Source organism: Pelophylax lessonae, assembly GCF_965119305.1.
Source record: "Pelophylax lessonae genome assembly, chromosome: 2".
Lineage (NCBI taxonomy): Eukaryota > Metazoa > Chordata > Amphibia > Anura > Ranidae > Pelophylax > Pelophylax lessonae.
In genome coordinates this window covers 19,148,126-19,170,047 of record NC_138769.1, presented here as the reverse complement: position 1 = coordinate 19,170,047, position 21,922 = coordinate 19,148,126, and the positions used below count along the sequence as shown (strand labels likewise).

General features: G+C 46.9%; 1 protein-coding gene across 2 annotated transcripts in view; it reads right to left on the bottom strand.

Annotated features, from left to right (window-relative positions):
• SIDT1 (SID1 transmembrane family member 1) overlaps positions 1-5,781 on the bottom strand; it is a 174,664-nt gene extending 168,883 nt beyond the window's left edge. For both annotated transcript variants that reach the window (XM_082247262.1, XM_082247263.1), the window contains exons 1-2: positions 5,566-5,781; positions 3,887-4,244 (exon numbers count right to left, since the gene is read on the bottom strand). In XM_082247262.1, the coding sequence (XP_082103388.1) occupies positions 3,887-4,078 (192 nt within the window). In that variant the 5' untranslated portion in view covers positions 4,079-4,244; positions 5,566-5,781. The remainder of the gene's footprint in view (positions 1-3,886; positions 4,245-5,565) is intronic.
• Positions 5,782-21,922: the final 16,141 nt, after the last annotated feature.

Here is a 21,922-nt window from a genome sequence, read left to right as displayed (position 1 = left end):
ACGGCATAAAGGCAGGAAGCCACCATGGTGTGACCATGACCACTCAGCCACAATGATAGAAGCCAAACCATTGAACTGCCAAGATGTCGCCTTTACAACTCAGTCACCCTGATAGAATAATAACCACTGAGACATATTGATCTAACCATAACCACTGGGGCACTGGGGTGTAACCTTAGCCACTGAACCCCCTTTATATAACTCTAATCACTGACTTAACATGATGTAACCCTAAACACGATTCCACCTGGATGTTACCCTAAGCACTACACCACCACAGTGCCCTGTTGCCCTAACCATTGACTTATCGTGATATAATTCTAACCACTGAGTTACCATGACGTTACCATAATCACTGGGTGACTGCGGTGTATCCTTAACCACTGAACCACCATTACATAACCCTAACCACTGACCCAACATGACGTAACACCTAACCATGAAGCCTCCAGGATGGTACCCTAAGCACGGCACCACCACATTGTAGCCCTAACCATTGACTTATTATGATATAATTCTAACCACTGAGTTACCATGACGTAACCATAATCACTGGGTCACTGGGACGCATCCTTAACCACTGATCCACCATTACATAACCCTGACCCAACATGACGTAACACTAAACATGAAGCCTCCAGGATGGTACCCTAAGTACTGCACCACCACACTGTAGCCCTAACCATTGACTTATTATGATATAATTCTAACCACTGAGTTACCATGATGTAACCATAATCACTAGGTCACTGGGGTGTAACCTTACCCTAGCCACTGAACAACCATTATATAACCCTAACCACTGACCCAACATGATGCAACCCTAAACACGAAAAGATACATGCCCTACTTTGATGCAAATTTTGATGCAACTTTGATCCAGAGAGTATAAAGTTGGATCAAAGCTGCACTCAAAGTCGCATCAAAGTTGCACTCCAAAGTCTCACTCCGAAGTCGCACTCTAGTGGCTACGTTTCCTCTAGTGCGACTCTTAATTTGTGCTATTTAGAGTGCGACTTTGAGTGCAGCTTTGATCCAACTTTACACTCTCTGGATCAAAATCGCATCAAAGGTTGCATCAAAGTAGTGCAGGCACCTTTTCAAAGTCATTGATTTTCAAAGTGGCATAGATGGGCATGGGTTCCATTGAAATCATTGGGTTGTGACTTGTCATGCGACTTTATGTGTCCAAAGTCGTATGACAAGCCGCACAAGTGGAAACGGAGCCTAAAACTCAACCACATGTAATGAGCAATAGAAATGTATCTGTATCCTAAACTTTCAAAAATGTTCCTTTGTACCTTATTATTTTCATATATTGCGTCGGTCACATGACCCCCCCTCTCTCCCCCTCCCTCCCTCTCTCTCTCCCTCTCTCCCCTCTCCCCCTCACCCTCCCTCTCCCTCCCTCCCTCCCCTCTCTCCCCCACTCTCCCTCTCTCCCCCCTCTCTCCCTCTCTCTCCCTCCCTCTCTCTCTCTCCCCCTCATTCCCTCTCTCCCTCTCTCCCCCCCTCACTCTCCCTCCCTCTCTCCCCCTCACTCCCCATCTCTCCCCCCTCTCTCCCCCACTCTCCCTCTCCCCCTCACCCCCTCTCTCCCCCCTCTATCCCCCTCTCTCCCTTTCCCTCCCTCTCTCTCCCTCTCCCCCCCTCCCCCTCACTCCCTATCTCCCCCCCTCACTCCCTCTCTCCCCCTCCCTCCCTCTCTCCCCCTCTCTCCCTTTCCCTCCCTCTCTCTCCCTCTCTCCCCCTCACTTCCTCTCTCCCCCCTCCCCCTCACTCCCTCTCACTCCCTCTCTCCCCATCTCTCCCCCTCCCTCCCCATCTCTCCCCCTCCCTCCCTCTCTCCCCCTCTCTCTCTCCCCCTACCTCCCTCTCTCCCTCTCTCCCTCTCAGGAAAAGCTGCTAAGCCTAAACGAGGCTATGAAGACAGGAGGAGATCATGTTCTGTGAAGGATAGGAGGGATGGGGGTGGGGCTGGCATGCCTGGCTAAGAAAGACAGACAACCTTTTCAGGAAGTCTCCCTTTATTCAAATAAAGGGAGACAGCGTTGTTGGTGAAGACCAGGAAGAAGCTGATTGTCTAGTTTAGATAAGACTTTCTAAGCTACACAATCAGCTAGCCAGAAAATGAATAATATCAAATATAAAAATATTTAACATACCATTAATAGGAAAAGTTTCATTTTTGACCGGAGTTTCCCTTTAACGACTGAACCACTATGTCAGGGCGCCCAATCCCTGCAAAAACCATTGTGCCCAGGGCAGCCACCCCTCCTGCCCACCCATCGTCTTGCCCATGGTGTTTATTACAACAAGAGAATTTCCTAGAGTTCAGGCGTCTGTTTAAATAAAGGTGCCCCATGTGTAAGGCAGTGATCCCGGCCAAAGTGACCAGCCAGAAGAACCCACGCCGGGAGTAGGCCTCACATGTGACCCTTGCTTGGCACCCAATGAGTAGGAAAAACATGGAGGAGGTACCACCCGCTTACCCTTTTACCCCCCCCCCCCCTTACAAACCTATATATGGAGTGCAATTATAAAAATATTGTAGAAAAGGGGGGAAAGTGGGACTTTAAATGAGTTTTGCAACCAGGCATATCTGTTTCCAAATGAGTATCATATAAAGCCCCTACACAAGGAGGGGAACCCAACAAGAGCTGACATAAATGTACAGATATGAAGAACCATATTTATTAATCACATATATAATTAATACAAAACTGGGGATAATGCACTCATTTCATGTACAATAAAATCCATAAAATTAATAGGTTACATCTGACATCAATTTCTCTATAGATACAGGGTCTGGAAACATGAGATACTTGAAAACGGCTGAGTAAATATAGGCTCTACGCGTTTCGTGGACCTCCGTCCACTCATCAGGAGCTTGAAGAAAAACAGTATCTAAAATACATAAAAAATCTCAATTATACCGAAAATATTGGAAAAAAAGAAAAATAGGGAAAGGAGAGGAAAAAAAGGGGGAATACATGTCTGTCCCATAATGGAGGGGAATGCAAGAAAAGTGCATATTGAGAATGATATGAGTTAAACCAGAACCAGAAGGATACATACCAACAAGTGCACCTCCACAGTGGGAGGATAGGAGAAATTGGATGGCAATGTGAATTGAAATAACCCAGCTTCGTTTTTCATTTTTCCCAATTGGAATACTTCTGGATATGTGACACCATCTCAGGTAGTGCCCATTCCATACAAATGTATTCCCCCTTTTTTTCCTCTCCTTTCCCTATTTTTCTTTTTTCCAATATTTTCGGTATAATTGAGATTTTTTATGTATTTTAGATACTGTTTTTCTTCAAGCTCCTGATGAGTGGACGGAGGTCCACGAAACGCGTAGAGCCTATATTTACTCAGCCGTTTTCAAGTATCTCATGTTTCCAGACCCTGTATCTATAGAGAAATTGATGTCAGATGTAACCTATTAATTTTATGGATTTTATTGTACATGAAATGAGTGCATTATCCCCAGTTTTGTATTAATTATATATGTGATTAATAAATATGGTTCTTCATATCTGTACATTTATGTCAGCTCTTGTTGGATTCCCCTCCTTGTGTAGGGGCTTTATATGATACTCATTTGGAAACAGATATGCCTGGTTGCAAAACTCATTTAAAGTCCCACTTTCCCCCCTTTTCTACAATACACATTTAGGGATGGAGGCAACCAGACATACATTTTGTGACAGATCTCTTCCCCCTTTTCTTTTTTGCAATTATAAAAATATGTAACAAACATGTAAAAATATAAGGGCGGGTTGTATCAATAGTGACAGCAGGACGGAATGTTTCAGAAGTAACTTCAAACGTGTGACGTCAATGGAAACAAAGTATCTTCCTGGCTGGGGATCCCTACCTTGCCTGGGCTGCTGGTGTAGTTGAACGCATAAACCTCCTCTGTGTTCTTGTCAATACGTCCGAAATATCGCAACCCAAACTCCCCCGGCTTAATGTCCGTCGGCCGACTCTCTCCACTGACGAGCTCAATCACCGCAACAAAGAGCAGCAGCCATTGGCTGAGCCAGATCACCACCCCCGAGGTCCTCATTTCCCTGCAAGGTCTTATCCCTCTCTAGAGAGCGCTCTCAGCCCCTCCAATCAGCTCTCTCCATTGATCAGACAGGTGTGATGATAATACTGATGGACAGCGATCATTTATCAGACATCAGTTATACTGTCTCCATGTGGGCAGTGCAGACCAGACTGGATGTAATCTAAGAGAAGAAAAGACAAAGCAAGACATAGAATCAACGGAACATTCCATGACCGCAATACAACCCAATCTCTATCTGTCTGTCTGTCTGTCTGTCTGTCTATCTATCTATCTATCTATCTATCTATCTATCTATCTATCTATCTATCTATCTATCTATCTATCTATCTATCTATCTATCTATCTATCTATCTATCTATCTATCTATCTATCTATCTATCTATCTTTCCAACCATTTCTCTATTCCAACATAACAACCCCAAACGAAACTGAGGGTAAAGGTGATGGACTGGTCAAGAATGTATCCAGATCTGTCTGTCTGTCTGTCTGTCTGTCTGTCTATCTATCTATCTATCTAACCAACCAACAATTTCTCTCTCGATCGATCTTTCGATCTATTTATCTATTCTTCTATTTATCTATCTATTAATTTATCTAGCCATTCTGCTTTCTTTCTATCTATCCATATCTATCTATCTATCTATCTATCTATCTATCTAATCAACCAACAATTTCTCTATTATCTATCTTCTACTCCTATATATCTCTCATGCTTCTATCTATAAAGCAAACTGGAATTCAAAAATTCATTACTGGAGGGGTCCAATGCCAACACAAATATCTATCTATCTATCTATCTATCTATCTATCTATCTATCTATCTATCTATCTATCTATCTATCTGTCTGTCTGTCTGTCTGTCTGTCTGTCTGTCTGTCTGTCTGTCTGTCTGTCTATCTATCTATCTATCTATCTATCTATTCTTTTAACTATATATTATTTTATGCAGCCGTCCTGCTTTCTATCTATCTATCTATCTATCTATCTATCTATCTATCTATCTATCTATCTATCTATTATCTATCTTCTACTGCTATATATCTCTCAGGCTTCTATCTATACAGCAAACTGAAATTCAAATAATACTGGATGGGGTTTCAATGCCAACACAAAAATCTATCTATCTATCTATCTATCTATCTATCTATCTATCTATCTATCTATCTATCTATCTATCTATCCATCCATCCATCCATCCATCCATCCATCCATCCATCCATCCATCCATCCATCCATCCATCCATCCATCCATCCATCTATCTATCTATCTATCTATCTATCTATCTATCTATCTATCTATCTATCTATCTATCTATCAGCCCCCCTCTCCCCCAGTCTCAGTATACAGAGATTTGGGTAGATGCAGTGACACTGGGAATGGCAGGCAGTGTGCAGAGCTGTAGGTAAGGTGTCACCCATGCCTATGGTGGGGGGATGGGGGTGTGGGGGGAGGGGATGCAGGTATTGGGGGTTCAGGTTACCTGTGTCCTGGGGTTAGGATTCTCCTCTTCTGCCCCCAGCAGTGCTGCTGTCACCCATCTCCAGAGCCCAGGATCGCTCACTCAGCCCAGCGCTCAGTCCCCAGCCAGCACTGCTCACACCCTGCCGCCTGCTCATTGGCTGGGCTGACCAGGCAAGGGATAGAGCTGCATGACAGGTGACCAATCACGCTGCGAGCATTGTTCTCAGTTAGGGTGAAAGCAGAAGGTGGCAGGTGCGGAGGGGCTGCAGGTGGACTTCAGCGCCATCTAGTGGTGGAAGAAGAGAATGCCAGGCATCGTGACACTTATGGGTTATTATCTGGTATGACAGCTATAAACAAAGAAATGAATTAAAAAAAAATGGTGCGCTAATTCAAAATGTGGTGTACATTTATAAAAATGTGACAAACAAATATTAATATATAGAAAACCAACAAATGTGGTGAATGAATAATCAACATCAAATGTATATTGGTGACTTTGACACAAAAGCCAAATACTGTAAACCAAAATAAATAGTCCAACAGTCCAAAATGCAAGAAAAGTGTGTTCTCTTCAATGGTGATCAGGATTGTTGCAAATTAAGATGTGAAAGAAATCCAAGAAAATCAAAAGACAACTGTGATGTCCCTCCACCTGGTGAATTTCCTCCTTACCCCGCAGAAAATAGGCAAGAGCAGTAAGTAAATTCCCTGTTTTGCAAAATAAACACTTCACGTGATGTTCACCTCCAAAATATAATTTTTTTAAATTAAACTTTATAAGGGTAATGCACTATCAGCCTCCATTTATTCACATGTATATATCGTGGACTAAATATCCACACTGACTAACTGGGAAAGCCGTCTATCCCCATTTGGAGGAGAAGGGATCAGCGTTATTTTCAAAGTAGGAAATAACCCCCCCAGGCATGGATGGTGTAAACTGTGTCTGAGCAGAGGCCGGTTCCATGCCCCTGTGGAGACTCTCCTCCTCCAGCCAGCCCTGATCAAGCTGTCACAGCTCCCCCCAATCGCCCCCTGCTGGCCAAGTCAGGAACCCAGATCCGGCCGGTGAGTAGAGAGTACCTGGAGCGGAGCTTCAGCCTGGAATGGGGGGTCAGGGGGAAGCCAGGAATTGGGAGAGTGGGAGCGATGCCGAATTGCTGCACCATTCGCTGGGCTTCTGGTTTGTACTTGCTCCCCGTGCCGAAGGTTGCCAGTCAGCCCCTGTCTAGAACCCAGGACAAACATGCCAAACTGCGCCCCCCCCAAAAAAAAAAATGAGCATTATGTGTCAGCAAAAATCCCCCCCTCAAAAAAAAACTGCAACCTGCATGCTTACTTCTACGCATAAATTCCCCCTCCTACCAGTACAAATCAATCCCCCTGCTGAAATCCCCCAACCCCCCAAACACAAATCCCCCAAGATCACCAATCCTAGCCCCCCTCCCCCCACCAAAATTTCCCCTTCTAGAACAATTCTTATCCACTGCTGCCCCCTGAATTCCCTGTCCTAGCACAAATCCCCTTTTCCCCAATCTCCTCATGGCATCCCCCCACCACACATGATACCACAGTGCCCAGGGCAGGGGCCCCTTCTGCCCACACCTTCTCTTGGCCATGCAAAGGGCAGCCACCCATTGTCATGCCTGGAAGTGATCTGAATGACCCCCAATGTAAGGGACATTCTTCACGATGACCATTAATGTAAGGGTCATTCTTCCCACTGAACCCCAATGTAAGGGTCATTCTTCCCACTGACCACCAATGTAAGGAACATTCTTCCCACTGACAACCAATGTAAGGGACATTCTTCCCACTGACCACCAATGTAAGGGCAATTCTTCACGATGACCATCAATGTAAGGGACATTCTTCCCACTGACCACCAATGTAAGGAACATTCTTCCCACTGACTACCAATGTAAGGAATATTCCTTCCACTGACCACCAATGTAAGGAATATTCTTCCCACTGACCTCCAATGTAAGGGACATTCTTCACGATGACCATCAATGTAAGGGACATTCTTCCCACTGACCACCAATGTAAGGGCAATTCTTCACGATGACCATCAATGTAAGGGACATTCTTCCCACTGACCACCAATGTAAGGAGCATTCTTCCCACTGATCTCCAAAGTAAGGAGCATTCTTTCCAGTGATCATCAATATAAGGAACGTTCTTCCCACTGACCACCAATGAAAGGGACATTCTTTCCACTGACCACCAATGTAAGGAACATTCTTCCCACTGATCACCAATGTAAGGAGCATTCTGCCCACTGATCACCAATGTAAGGAATATTTTTCCCAGTGACCACCAATGTATTGATTTTAAAAGGGATTCACCAAAATTATTTCAAGGTTCCTCTGGGATGAAAGGTTGAAATAAGCTGTTCTGGACCTTCAACTTCACTACATCATTGATGCTACTGGAAGCATCTGCAGAGATTTTGGGGGAAGGGGGTGATTCCTTTGCATCAGGAAGGTAGATATTTTGTCTCTTTTTTGCAAGGAGATCTGTTATGAGATCTGTTTATGCAACAGGGTTACTTTACCAAGGAGTTTTCCCCACTCAGCTGAAACTCACTGGATGGTTTTTGCTTAATGCGCCATTCACTGCAAACCCTGCAGACTGCGGATTGACAATCCCAGGAGGTCGGCGGTTTCTGAGATGCTGCAATCCTGCCGCTACCAATCAGCTCTTGGTTGATGGCACTTAGATAATACATTCTAACATCTGTTTGTACATACATGCTTTATTTATTGAATTGCACCCACATCATTTGCTCTTTAGGTATCTGTGTTGAAAATCAGGTGCACCTAATAAAGTGTTAACTGAGCGCACCGGAAATAATTACAATACATCCTATAGCTAATTCATGTAGTGATAACATGACTGACAGGGAGGCATGGGATCGCACTTACAATGCATTGGGCTCCATTCAAAAAATGTAATGCTGAGAGGTCCATGAGATATCAATGAGAGGTCAATCAGAGGACCATGAGAGGTCTATGGGAGGCCCATGAGAGGTCTATGGGAGGCCCATGAGAGGTCTATGGGAGGACCATGAGAGGTCTATGGGAGGCCCATGAGAGGTCTATGGGAGGCCCATGAGAGGTCTATGGGAGGCCCATGAGAGGTCCATGAGAGGTCCATGGGAGATCCATGAGAAGTTCATGAGAGATCCATGAGAGATGAATGAGAGATCAATGAGAGATCAATGAGAGGTCCATGAGAGAACCATGATGAATAGATCGTAAGGACCAATAAAAAAAGGGATTTGTGATTGACAGAACCAAATGGCAAGTGCATATTTTTTAACCTGTTTAGTTGCTTTCTCCCCTGTGGTCCGGTATGACGGACTGAACCTACTTATGAAGACATCTTCAAGAGTTGCCAGCACTTCAAAGCTTATTTGGTCAATGAAATGAGAAGAATATACAGTAGCCTTTGGTTCTGGTAAGGTTGGGAGTATCGTTTGGAGAATTTGCTACATTGTCTGGGAATGTTTTATATACTTAAGCACTTATTCATTGTACAAATGTGAGTAGTTTTATACACGTTAAAGTGCAATGCAGGTTTTATGTGGATTTTCCCATTTTAGTTTTATGGTGAACTCCATGAAATATATGGTTGCCTCAGGACCGGTGCTACCATTAGGTGAACTAGGCAGCCACCTAGGGCGCAGCCCTGGCCAGTGCCACATTCCGTCCAGTTCTGGGCACCGGTCCTCAGGAAGGATGCACTGGAACTGGAAAGATTCCAGAGAAGGGCAACAAAGCTAATAAAGGGACTGGAGGATCTCAGCTATGAGGAAAGACTACAAGCATTGAACTTATTCTCTCTGGAGAAGAGACGATTGAGGGGGGATATGATATCAATGTACAAATACTGTACTGGTGACCCTAGCATATGGAACAAACTATTCAGTGAAAGGGAATATAAAAGGACTCGCGGCCATTCGCTGAAATTAGAGGAGTAGCAGTTTAACCTTAAACTGCTTTAAGGGTTCGTCAGAGCGGTAAGGATGTGGAATTCTCTTCCACAAGCAGTGGCATCAGCGACAGAGCATCGATAGTTTCAAAAAAACTATTAGATGGGCACCTTAACAACCACAACATACAGGGGTATACGATGTACTATTGACATAAACACACACACACTCATCATAGGTTGAACTGGATGGACTGGTGTGTCTTTTCAACCTCACTAACTATGTAACTATGTAAATTCCTCTCCTGTCACCTCTTCATCCCCGGTAGATGTCACCTCTAGAGCCCCCGTCCCTCCCCAGCACACACCGGTGCACCTTCACACAGCAGAAGTGAGCTGAGATCCCGGCACCGGACACTGGATGATGGTGATCATGGGCTCGCTGTAGCTGAAGTCAGCCCAAAGCCCCGATCGTCGCCTGTCCTCGCCAGCCAGCATGGAGCTTGAGGATGAGATGTCGGTGTGGCCAGTCTGCGGGAGTGTATCGGAGGATGAGAGATGCTGAGCCTGGCGGGGCCCCTCTCCCATTACTGACCTGCAGTGTGAGAACTGGAGGCTGCAGGAGCAGGTGGACGAACTCTGCTGTCAGGTGGAACCGTGGAAGCTCTGAGCCAGGTGGCGGGACTAAGCGGGGACTGACAGACCAGGTACTCCAACCATGCGCTGCTCGTAGGAGGTGTAGGATTAAAGGGGGCAGTGTATACAGAAAGGGGAGTGTAGGGTTAAAGGGGGTGGGGTATTATGTGCAGGAAGGGGGGCACTGTGTACAGTTTTTTTTTTTTTGGGGGGGGGGGTGTACAAGTAGCTGGTCTTGCCTAGGGCACAAAAAAGTCTAGCACCGGCCATGGGTTGCCATTGATGTCACCATATATTGGAGAGCGGGAAACATTGCAGAACTCCAGCCAAAACGCGTAGGTCGGACCTCTTTATGATGACATCATCATTTACAGGCTGATTGGACTCTGTAATGGGGTCTATCTGTTCCGGTAAGAGTCCATTGCTCGTGGATGGAGATGGTCCACGTGGGGATCGCAAGATTTAATTGAACACAATATTCTGTAATTCACACAGTGGGGATTTGGGCATTCAGCTGGGACTATTATCACACTTTTTTTTTTGTATTATACACTCAAAATGGATTTTATTATTTGAGTTTGGATTTCATCATTTCTGTTTGCACAATATCACATTCAGAGCGGCAAGTTATTTATTATTATTTTTGCTATATAGTTCATCCGCCTATTTCTTTCCAGCAGCTTGATTCTTATACCTGCCAGCATGTTTTCTACTATGGATTCTCCTCCGGTGGGTGCCCAGAATGTAATTCACTAAAGAAACAACAGGAGTATAAATTGCAAAGTGGTTCAAAGTGGAATCACATAAAACAGCCAACGCGTTTTGGGGGCCAAACCACTTCATCAGGGCTTAACGTTTTATAGGTAATTGAATTGACTTAATAAGGCAAACAGATCTGTATAAGATCCAGACCGTTCTTATGCTAAGCTGTGATTGCTCCAATCACCAGCATATCACTTTATTTAGTTCTACAGAACATACTGGATCTCATTGTCAAGTCCCAGTATGAGGAGTAGGGGCTGACTGGAAACTTTCGGCTCAGGGGGAAAGTACAAACCAGAGGCCCATGGTGCAGCGACTCGGCCCCCCTCCAACTTCTCCTCTTCCAGGCCTCCTCCTGACCCTCATTCCAGGCTGAAGCTCCGCTCCAAGTACTCTCTACTTATTGGCCGAATCCGGGTTCCCATCCTGGCCATCAGCAGGCAGTTGGGGTGAGTTGGGACAGCTCGGTCGGGGCTGGTCAGAGGAGGAGAGTCTCCAGTAGGGCATGGAACCGGCCTCTGCTCAGACACAGTTTACACCATCCATGCTGTGGGGGAGCGCTACGCTCTGTTCTTGTCTTTATCCCACACTCAGTAGGTCAGCAGTGGGGACTTTTTACTTCTCTTCACCAGGAATCATTTAGGCATGTCTGTGACAGAAGCAGTGCAGCCTTTTTAGGGGGCATCAAAGAGGCCCGGGTGGGGGGGGGCAATTGCCCCCCTGCCCCCTGGCCCAGTCCTCCTCTGATGAGGATGTCTGAGAATACAAGGGGGACCTCTTGCACATTTCCCATTGAAGCTCCTCTGGAAGTTAAATGCTAATTTAGGTCTACTGTATAGTCCCAATCCTCCACTTCCTGGCTGCAAGCACTCTGCTCCTCTATGCTCCCATGGTGGGCTCCCGCTTGGTGTCCCCCCGTCCATTGCAGGGCTGGGGGCTCTGCATTGTACTTGATGATGTCAGAGGACCTGCAATCACCAGAGCTCAGCAAAGAAGACACTGCAGGGACCAGTCTGGCCGCACAGATGGAGCCTGCAAGAGTGCAGGATCAAGTACGGAAAACAGGCAGCCCCAATATAAAGGAAACTTTTTACCTATAGAGCTGAGCTTTAAAGGGGTTGTAAACCTCAGACATGAAATATGAACAAAGCGTATCCCTCTATAGCAGTGATAGAACCTATGGCACGCGTGGCACAGCTGTCACGCAGAGCCCTCTTTGGGCATGCGAGCAGTCCGGTGATTACAGGTAGAGGGAGATCCATGGAGAGTCCAGGTTAGTGGCGGCGGGAGCGCAGCAGCAAACAGAGGCGAAGTCGAGGTGCGGGAAGCTATCTGCACATGGTGAGTAAGTGGTCGGCTCTGCAGCCTCCGTGGGGAAGGGGAACAGATTAGACTGAGAGCCCGGGAGGCAGAAAAGAGCTTCACCTCCTCCTTGACCCCCCCAAGAGGCGAGCAAAGAGTGCAGCATCCCCGGCGCCCTCCAGAGCCTGAACTCCTCAAACCCCCTCTCTGCTAAAACATCAACAGTGAGGCCCGGAGAACAGGTTAACTGGGGGCCAAAAAAGACAAGGACGGGCGGGAAGTGCAGGCTGCAAGGGAGAAGATGGATGGAAAAGAGCAAAGAGCACGTGGAGACTGGCATGGAAGGTACTGGGCATGATCATACACAGACCTACCTGTAGGCTGAGACTGGGACAGGGGGGCAGAGCAGGGACTGCCGATAGGGACAGAGCTAGGGGTCTCTCTCAACCCCCCCTCACTCTCCCCTCTCTCTCTCATCCCTGTCTCTCTCAGCCACCCTATCTCTCTCAGCTCTCCCTGTCTCTCTCAGCTCTCCCCGCCTCTCTCAGCCCCCCGTCTCCCTCTGTCCCCCCTCTCTCTGTCTCTATCTCTCTCTCTCTCAACTCCCTCTCTCTCAGTCTTCCTTCTCTCTCTCTCACAACCCCTCTCTCTCTTACACCCCCACTCTCTCTCACCCCCTCTATCTCTCTCAGTCCCCCCTATCTCTATAACACCCCTCTCTCTCTGTCCCCCCCTCTCTCTTACACCCCTCTCTCAGCCCCCCGTCTCCCTCTGTCCCCCCTCTCTCTGTCTCTATCTCTCTCTCTCAACTCCCTCTCTCTCAGTCTTCCTTCTCTCTCTCTCACACCCCTCTCTCTCTTACACCCCCCACTCTCTCTCACCCCCTCTATCTCTCTCAGTCCCCCCTATCTCTATAACACCCCTCTCTCTCTGTCCCCCCCTCTCTCTTACACCCCTCTCTCAGCCCCCCGTCTCCCTCTGTCCCCCCTCTCTCTGTCTCTATCTCTCTCTCTCAACTCCCTCTCTCTCAGTCTTCCTTCTCTCTCTCTCACACCCCTCTCTCTCTTACACCCCCCACTCTCTCTCACCCCCTCTATCTCTCTCAGTCCCCCCCTATCTCTATAACACCCCTCTCTCTCTCTGTCCCCCCCTCTCTCTTACACCCCTCTCTCAGCCCCCCGTCTCCCTCTGTCCCCCCTCTCTGTCTCTCTCTATCTCTCTCTCAACTCCCTCTCTCTCAGTCTTCCTTCTCTCTCTCTCACAACCCCTCTCTCTCTTACACCCCCCACTCTCTCTCACCCCCTCTATCTCTCTCAGTCCCCCCTATCTCTATAACACCCCTCTCTCTCTGTCCCCCCCTCTCTCTTACACCCCTCTCTCAGCCCCCCGTCTCCCTCTGTCCCCCCTCTCTCTGTCTCTATCTCTCTCTCTCAACTCCCTCTCTCTCAGTCTTCCTTCTCTCTCTCTCACACCCCTCTCTCTCTTACACCCCCCACTCTCTCTCACCCCCTCTATCTCTCTCAGTCCCCCCTATCTCTATAACACCCCTCTCTCTCTCTGTCCCCCCCTCTCTCTTACACCCCTCTCTCAGCCCCCCGTCTCCCTCTGTCCCCCCTCTCTGTCTCTCTCTATCTCTCTCTCAACTCCCTCTCTCTCAGTCTTCCTTCTCTCTCTCTCACACCCCTCTCTCTCTTACACCCCCCACTCTCTCTCACCCCCTCTATCTCTCTCAGTCCCCCCTATCTCTATAACACCCCTCTCTCTCTGTCCCCCCTCTCTCTTACACCCCTCTCTCAGTCCCCCCCTCTCTCACATCCCCTCTCTCTCTCACACCCCCTCTCTTTCTCACCCCCCCTCTCTCTCAGCCCCCCCTATTTCTATAACACCCCTCTCTCTCTGTCTCCCCTCTCTCTCTTACACCCCTCTCTCTCTCTCTCAGTCCCCCCTTTCTCTCACATTCCTCTCACTCTCACACCCCCTCTCTCCCTCACACCCCCTCTCTTTCTCATCCCCCTCTCTCTCACCCCCCCTCTCTCTCACCCCATCTATCTCACCCCCTCTCTCTCTCTCTCTCTCTCTCTCACATCCCCCTCTCTCTCACACCCCCCTCTCCCTCATCCCATCTCACAGGTTAGTCATCACTGCTCTATAGTGTGTACATGTCTCAGTCCAGAGCAAGTGTTATTTATGTCTGCTGCCTCTTTCCTCTGCTATTAGCATTAATCACGTATGACAAATTTTCCTGATACCAAGAGAAAAAAGGTGACAGGGGAGGGACCTCCACCTGATTGACAGCCTCAGCTCTGTTCCTGTGTGCTGTGTGTGTGTGTGTGTGTGTGTGTGGGGGGGGGGGGGGGGGTCCCTGTCATCCAATCAGCTTTCAGAGTTCTCCTCCCTGAGCTCTACGGAGTGTAACTTTAGCTCTCCGCCCTGTTTTTCTGGCAGCTCAGGCAAGCTGTGTAAAGTCTGGACTGGTCTGGAATGGATGTAGAGAAGAAAATGCTGCAGATAAACAGGTACAACTTATGATTTGTTTAATCTCTGTGCAGCACCTGAGGCCTGTCACTTTACTGGGTATATGGAAGGGTTTACAACCACTTCAGGACAAGGCCTGGAGGGTGATGGAAGGGCACAAGTGCCAGGGGGGCGGGAAAAACAGCTGGTAATGCACCAAGCTGAGATATGACTGGAATCTGGTCACAAGTAGACGTGCAGTTAGTTTTCTTCCGAATAGATAATTTGGACAAATTTTTCATCATTTGGAAATTCAGATGTATCCGAATTCCGAATTACAATAGTAAGGAATCCGAAATAATGGATTTCTGACGAAATTAGTTTTCCAATTGAATTCGAATTGTTTTCTAATCGAATTTGAATACTTTTTGAACTTCAGAAGAAAAGAAAATAGAATAGAAAATAAAGGAATGGAATAGAAAAGAATAGAATAGATAAAGGAATATAATATAAAAGAGTAACACAGAACAAAATACAAAATAAAAGAATGGAAAAAAATAGAATAGAAAAAAAAAAGAGATATAATAAAAAAGAAAGGAATAAACTGGAAAATAAAAGAATAGAATAGAATAAAATAGAAAGAATATAACCGTCTTCTGAAATTTGAGTTTCAAATAGAATACATTTAAATTCAAATAGAAATAAAAAGAATAGAATAGCATAGAAAAGAATAGAATATATAAAAAAAATAGAAAAGAATAAAATAAAAAGAATATAACCTTCTTTTGAAATTTGAGTTTCAAATAGAATACATTTAAATTCAAATAGAAATAAAAAGAATAGAATAGCATAGAAAAGAATAGAATATAAAAAAACAATAGAAAGGAATAAAATAAAAAGTATATAACCTTCTTACGGAATTTGAATTTTGAATGGAATAAATATGAATTTAAATAGAATAGAAAAGAATACATTAGCACAGAATGGAAAATAAAAGAATAGAATAGAAAAAAAACAAAATATAGGAATAGATTAAAATATAAAGAATATAACCATCTTACAGAATTGGAATTTCAAAAAGAATAATTTCATATAGAATAGAAAAGAAAAAAAATTAATTGAAAATGAAATAATAGAACAGAATACAATAGAAAAAACAATAGAATAGAAAAATTATAACAATATAACCATCTTCCAAAATTTGAATTTCGAATAGAATACATTTTAATTTGAATAGAAAAGAATATTATAGAAAAAAAAAGTATAGAATAGAAACTAAAAGAAAAGAATAGAATAGAAAAAAACAATAGAATAGAATAGAATAGAAAGAATATGACAATCTTCCAAAATTCAAATAGCATAAATTTGATTTAAAAATGGATTTAGAATAGAATTCTAGTGGAATTCGAATTGATTAGAATTTTCCGAATTTGGTGAAATTGAACTCAAATGAACAAAACTAATTCCAAAAAGAAATTAAATGAATTAAACACATTTAAAGGGGTTGTAAAGTCAGAAGTTTTTTTTTTTTTCTCTTAATGCATTATGCATTAAGATAAAAACCTTCTGTGTGCAGCAGCTCCCCTCAGCCCACCTAATACTTTCCTGAGCCCCCTCTCGGTCCAGTGATGATGCAGGAGAGACTTGGCCACCCGGGACTCTCGCTCCTGATTGGCTGAGACACATTGGCTCCCACTGCTGTCAATCAAAGTCAGTTAGCCAATGAGGAGAGAGAGAGAGGGCGGGGCCGAACTGCAGATCTGTGTCTGAATGGACACTTGGAGTTGTGGCTTGGCTTTGGTGCCCCCAAAGCAAGCTGCTTGCTGTGGGGGCACTCAACAGGAGGGAGGGGCCAGGATTACCGAAGAGCGACCCAAGAAGAGGAGGATCTAGGCTGCTCTGTGCAAATCCACTCCCACTGACACCAATGATGGGGCACTATTCCTCCCATTGACACCAATGATGGGGCACTATTCCTCCCACTGACACCAATGATGGGGCACTATTCCTCCCACTGATACCAATAATGGGGCACTATTCCTCCCATTGACACCAATGATGGGGCACTATTCCTCCCACTGATACCAATAATGGGGAACTATTCCTCCCACTGACACCAATAATGGGACACTATTCCTCCCACTGACACCAATGATGGGGCACTATTCCTCCCACTGATACCAATAATGGGGCACTATTCCTCCCACTGACACCAATAATGGGACATTATTCCTTCCACTGACACCAATGATGGGGCACTATTCCTCCCACTGATACCAATGATGGGGCACTATTACTTCCACTGATACCAATAATGGGGCACTATTCCTCCCATTGACACCAATGATGGGGCATTATTCCTCCCACTGACATCAATGATGGGGTACTATTCCTCCCACTGACACCAATGATGGGACACTATTTCTCCCACTGACACCAATGATGGGGCACTATTCCTCCCACTGATACCAATGATGGGGCACTATTCCTCCCACTGATACCAATGATGGGACACTATTCCTCCCACTGATACCAATGATGGGACATTATTCCTCCCACTGACATTTTCTACTCCTGCTGGCTACAGTCCGGCCTCCCTAAAGATTGATGGACAGTAAACTGGCACTTGGTTTATAAAGTACGTTTTGAGACCCCTGCTATAGATAAAGCCTGATGATCACACGATTTACAATAACTGTCAGCTCCACCTAGTGGCCAATAACCATAATGCAGAATTTTCCTGATTCACACTATTATGAATAAATAAAATCCAACCCGGAGAGATAATAGCTTTGTAACATTCCATCATGCACAGAACAAACATAAATTAAATTTCAAAGGACAAATAGCTCTACGAATTATTTTTAAATAAATAAATACACCCCATAGTTCCCTGCAAAATCTCCCATTACAAGCAGCACACTGGATATATCAAGATCTTTTTTTCCCTGTGATTACAGCTTGTTGTAGTAGAAGAAAATGTTACAACAACAGGACGTCGAATGTACAATGTAATCAGAGATTTAGGATCTGTACGAATGCCAAGCCCGGCACGGGTCTATGTTCAGGGACAGGCCGGGCTTTGTGATGAGGATAACAATGATGAGAGTTCAGGTTACTGGGAGGTAAACACAGATTTCTCCTCCATTATAACATTCTATATCACTGCACAAACACTGACAGCACCGCCATTGTCTGCCCGGGAAAATACGGTGCGGGGAGGGGGGGGGGTGGTTATTTATACAGCAGTCACCAAACATTCACCGCTGGTGAATATATCACTCTCATTTCATTTACCTGCAGTGAATGTTGCACTGACTGCTCTTCAGAGAGCAAAGCACATTTTACATTTTTTTTAACTTATTTAGAATTTTTTTACATTTTTTTCAAAATTTAATTTTTTACATTTTTTTTCAATTTTTTATTTCTACTTTTTTCTTATTTAATTTTTTTCTACTTTTTTTTAGTTTTATTTTTTTATTTTTTTCACGTTTTAAACATTTTTTTAACTGCCCTGTTGGGGGTGTTTTGTTGAGATATCAGGGGTCTAAACAGACCCCGGATGTCTCATTTGAGACAGAGAAAGGGACTGAGGACATTGAGGACAGAGATTCCTCAGTCCCTTTCTCTGCAACCTCAGCTGCACTGGAGATGAATGAATAGGGCTCTGAGGCTACTGTTCATTCACAAACTAAAGCATAGCTAACACAGTTTACCATGCTTCAGTGATGAATGAACACAGTGAGTGATTGGTAGCGATCGCTCATTATATTAGGGCATAGGACATATTTACCGGGCTTTTTTTCCCTGCTCCCCTTCCCAAACCATCCCCCTGCTTACCCGCAGCAGCTGCCAGTGGGAGAGGAAAGGAGGCAAGCTGGCAACGCTGCGGGGGGATGGGGAAACACATAGTGGTGGAGGGCACAGGTACTGATCCCCCTGCAGTGCAGCTAGAGGAAGGGAGAGGAGGAGAAGCCGGTAGCGTTGCAGGGGGAGGCATAGTAAGGGGGGTGGGGACGCAGATACCGATCCCCCTGCAGTGCAGCTATAGGAAGGGAGAGGAGGAGAAGCCAGTAGCCTTGCAAAGGGAGGCACAGTAGGGGGGCGCAGATATTGAACCCTCTGCAGTGCAGCCAGAGGAAGGGAGAGGAGGAGAAGCCAGTAGCACTGCATGAGAAGGCACAGTAGGGGGGTTGGGGGTGGAGGTCCACCTGCAGTACAGCCTGAGGAAGGGAGAGGAGGAGAAGCCGGTAGGGTTGCAGGGGGAGGCACAGTAGGGGGGCGCAGATATTGATCCCTCTGCAGTGCAGCCAGAGGAAGGGAGAGGAGGAGAAGCCAGTAGCACTGCATGAGAAGGCACAGTAGGGGGGTTGGGGGTGGAGGTCCACCTGCAGTACAGCCTGAGGAAGGGAGAGGAGGAGAAGCCGTTAGCGTTGCAGGGGAAGGTTTTCGTAGCATTGCAGGGGGAACCACGGTGGAGGGTGAGCATATATACCGATCCCCTTGCAGTGCAGCTAGAGGAAGGGAGAGGAGGGGAATCCGGTAGTGCTGCAGGGGGAGGTACAGTAGGGGGGATGTGGGCGGAGATACAGATCCCTCTGCACTGCAGCCAGTGGAAGGGAGAGGAGGAGAAGCCGGTATCCTTACAGTGGGTGGCACAGTAGGGGGACACACATACTGATTCCCCTGCAGTACAGCCTGAGGAAGGGAGAGGAGGAGAAGCCGGTATCATTACAGTGGGTGGTACAGTAGGGGGACGCAGATACCGATCCCCCTGCAGTACAGCCTGAGGAAGGGAGAGGAGGAGAAGCTGGTAGGGTTGCAGGGGGAGGCACAGTAGGGGGGCGCAGATATTGATCCCTCTGCAGTGCAGCCAGAGGAAGAGAGAGGAGGAGAAGCCAGTAGCACTGCATGAGAAGGCACAGTAGGGGGGTTGGGGGTGGAGGTCCACCTGCAGTACAGCCTGAGGAAGGGAGAGGAGGAGAAGCCGGTAGGGTTGCAGGGGGAGGCACAGTAGGGGGGTGGGGATGGAGATACCGATCCCCCTGCAGTGCAGCCAGAGGAAGGGACAGGAGGAGAAGCCAGGAGCGTTTCAGGGGGTGGCATAGTGGTTGGGGGGGGAGAGCATATATACCGATCCCCCTGCAGTACAGCCTGAGGAAGGGAGATGAGGACTCCTTCTGTGCTTTCCTCATGCCTAGGGCGCAGAACACGTGTTAAATCTTGTGCTTTCTCGCAAGGCACAGAAATGTGCTGCCCATTTGCCCAGCCACTTTTTTTTTTTAAGATAACCCCCCCCCCCCCCCCCACACACATCTGCGAGTGTGGCGCCATTACTTAAACGAGTCAGGGACCTCTTTTGGGTGTTTCTTGCATGCAGGCCGCCCATTGAAATGAACGCATTTCCAGCACGCGCGCTCCGATGGTGTGAACAGAGCCGTTCAAATCTTGCATAGCGGGAAGGAGCGCAATTTTTTTTTTTAAGTGCAATTTACTCAAGTTTCCTCGTGTTGTGTATAGGGCAGATCCATTCTGTACAGGGCAGCTCTGTGAGTGTTTGTCACCCAAAAGACGCTCCTCCTTCTTCGCAGGCTTTTTAGACAGTGGCGGATTGTGCATAGGGGGCGCCAGGACGCTGCCCCCCTAAAAAAAGGAAAAAAAAATTACAAAAAGAACAATAAAGTTAAAAAAAAAAAATTGCGTCGGCCTATGTGGTGGCTGGGGGGGGGGGGGGGTTACGACCCAGAAGAGGCGCCGATTGGCTGCCTTCTGGGGGCGTAACCTGGGCGCAGGTCATAGCGCTAGGACACCCCCACTTTCGTGATATCCTGGCTGTGATTGGTCCAGTCTCCAGCCTGGACCAATCATCATCCAGGACATCCGATTGCTGACCCCGCTGACGTCGCAATGGGGGCGGTGCCGGTGCGTGCACCGCCCGATCTCCTTCCCGCCACCCTGGACCGATCGGAAGACCACCGCCGTCAGAAGAAGATGACTCGAGGAGAGGAGAAGCCGTGGACGTCTCGCAGGCAGCCCAGGAGGAGAGCAGGTAAGTGATTGAAGCCGACCTGTGCCCTCACCTGTACCATGCCTATACCATCACCTGTACCATGCCGCCTATACCATCACCTGTACCATGCCGCCTATACCATCACCTGTACCATGCCGCCTATACCATCACCTGTGCCATGCTGCCTATACCATCACCTGTGCCATGCCGCCTATACCATCACCTGTGCCATGCCTATACCATCACCTGTGCCATGCCTATACCATCACCTGTGCCATGCCGCCTATACCATCACCTGTGCCATGCCTATACCATCACCTGTGCCATGCCTATACCATCACCTGTGCCATGCCTGTACCATCACCTGTGCCATGCCTATACCATCACCTGTGCCATGCCTATACCATCACCTGTGCCATGCCTGTACCATCACCTGTGCCATGCCTATACCATCACCTGTGCCATGCCTGTACCATGCCTATACCATCACCTGTGCCATGCCTATACCATCACCTGTGCCATGCCTGTACCATGCCTATACCATCACCTGTGCCATGCCTATACCATCACATGTGCCATGCCTATACCATCACCTGTGCCATGCCTATACCATCACCTGTGCCATGCCTGTACAATGCCTATACCATCACCTGTGCCATGCCTATACCATCACCTGTGCCATGCCTGTGCCATGCCTATACCATCACCTGTGCCATGCCTATACCATCACATGTGCCATGCCTATACCATCACCTGTGCCATGCCTATACCATCACCTGTGCCATGCCTGTACCATGCCTATACCATCACCTGTGTCATGCCTATACCATCACCTGTGCCATGCCTATACCATCACCTGTGCCATGCCTGTACCATCACATGTGCCATGCCTATACCATCACCTGTGCCATGCCTGTACCATCACCTGTGCCATGCCTATACCATCACCTGTGCCATGCCTGTACCATCACCTGTGCCATGCCTATACCATCACCTGTGCCATGCCTATACCATCACCTGTGCCATGCCTGTACCATGCCTATACCATCACCTGTGCCATGCCTATACCATCACCTGTGCCATGCCTGTACCATGCCTATACCATCACCTGTGCCATGCCTATACCATCACATGTGCCATGCCAATACCATCACCTGTGCCATGCCTATACCATCACCTGTGCCATGCCTGTACAATGCCTATACCATCACCCTTGCCATGCCTATACCATCACCTGTGCCATGCCTGTACCATGCCTATACCATCACCTGTG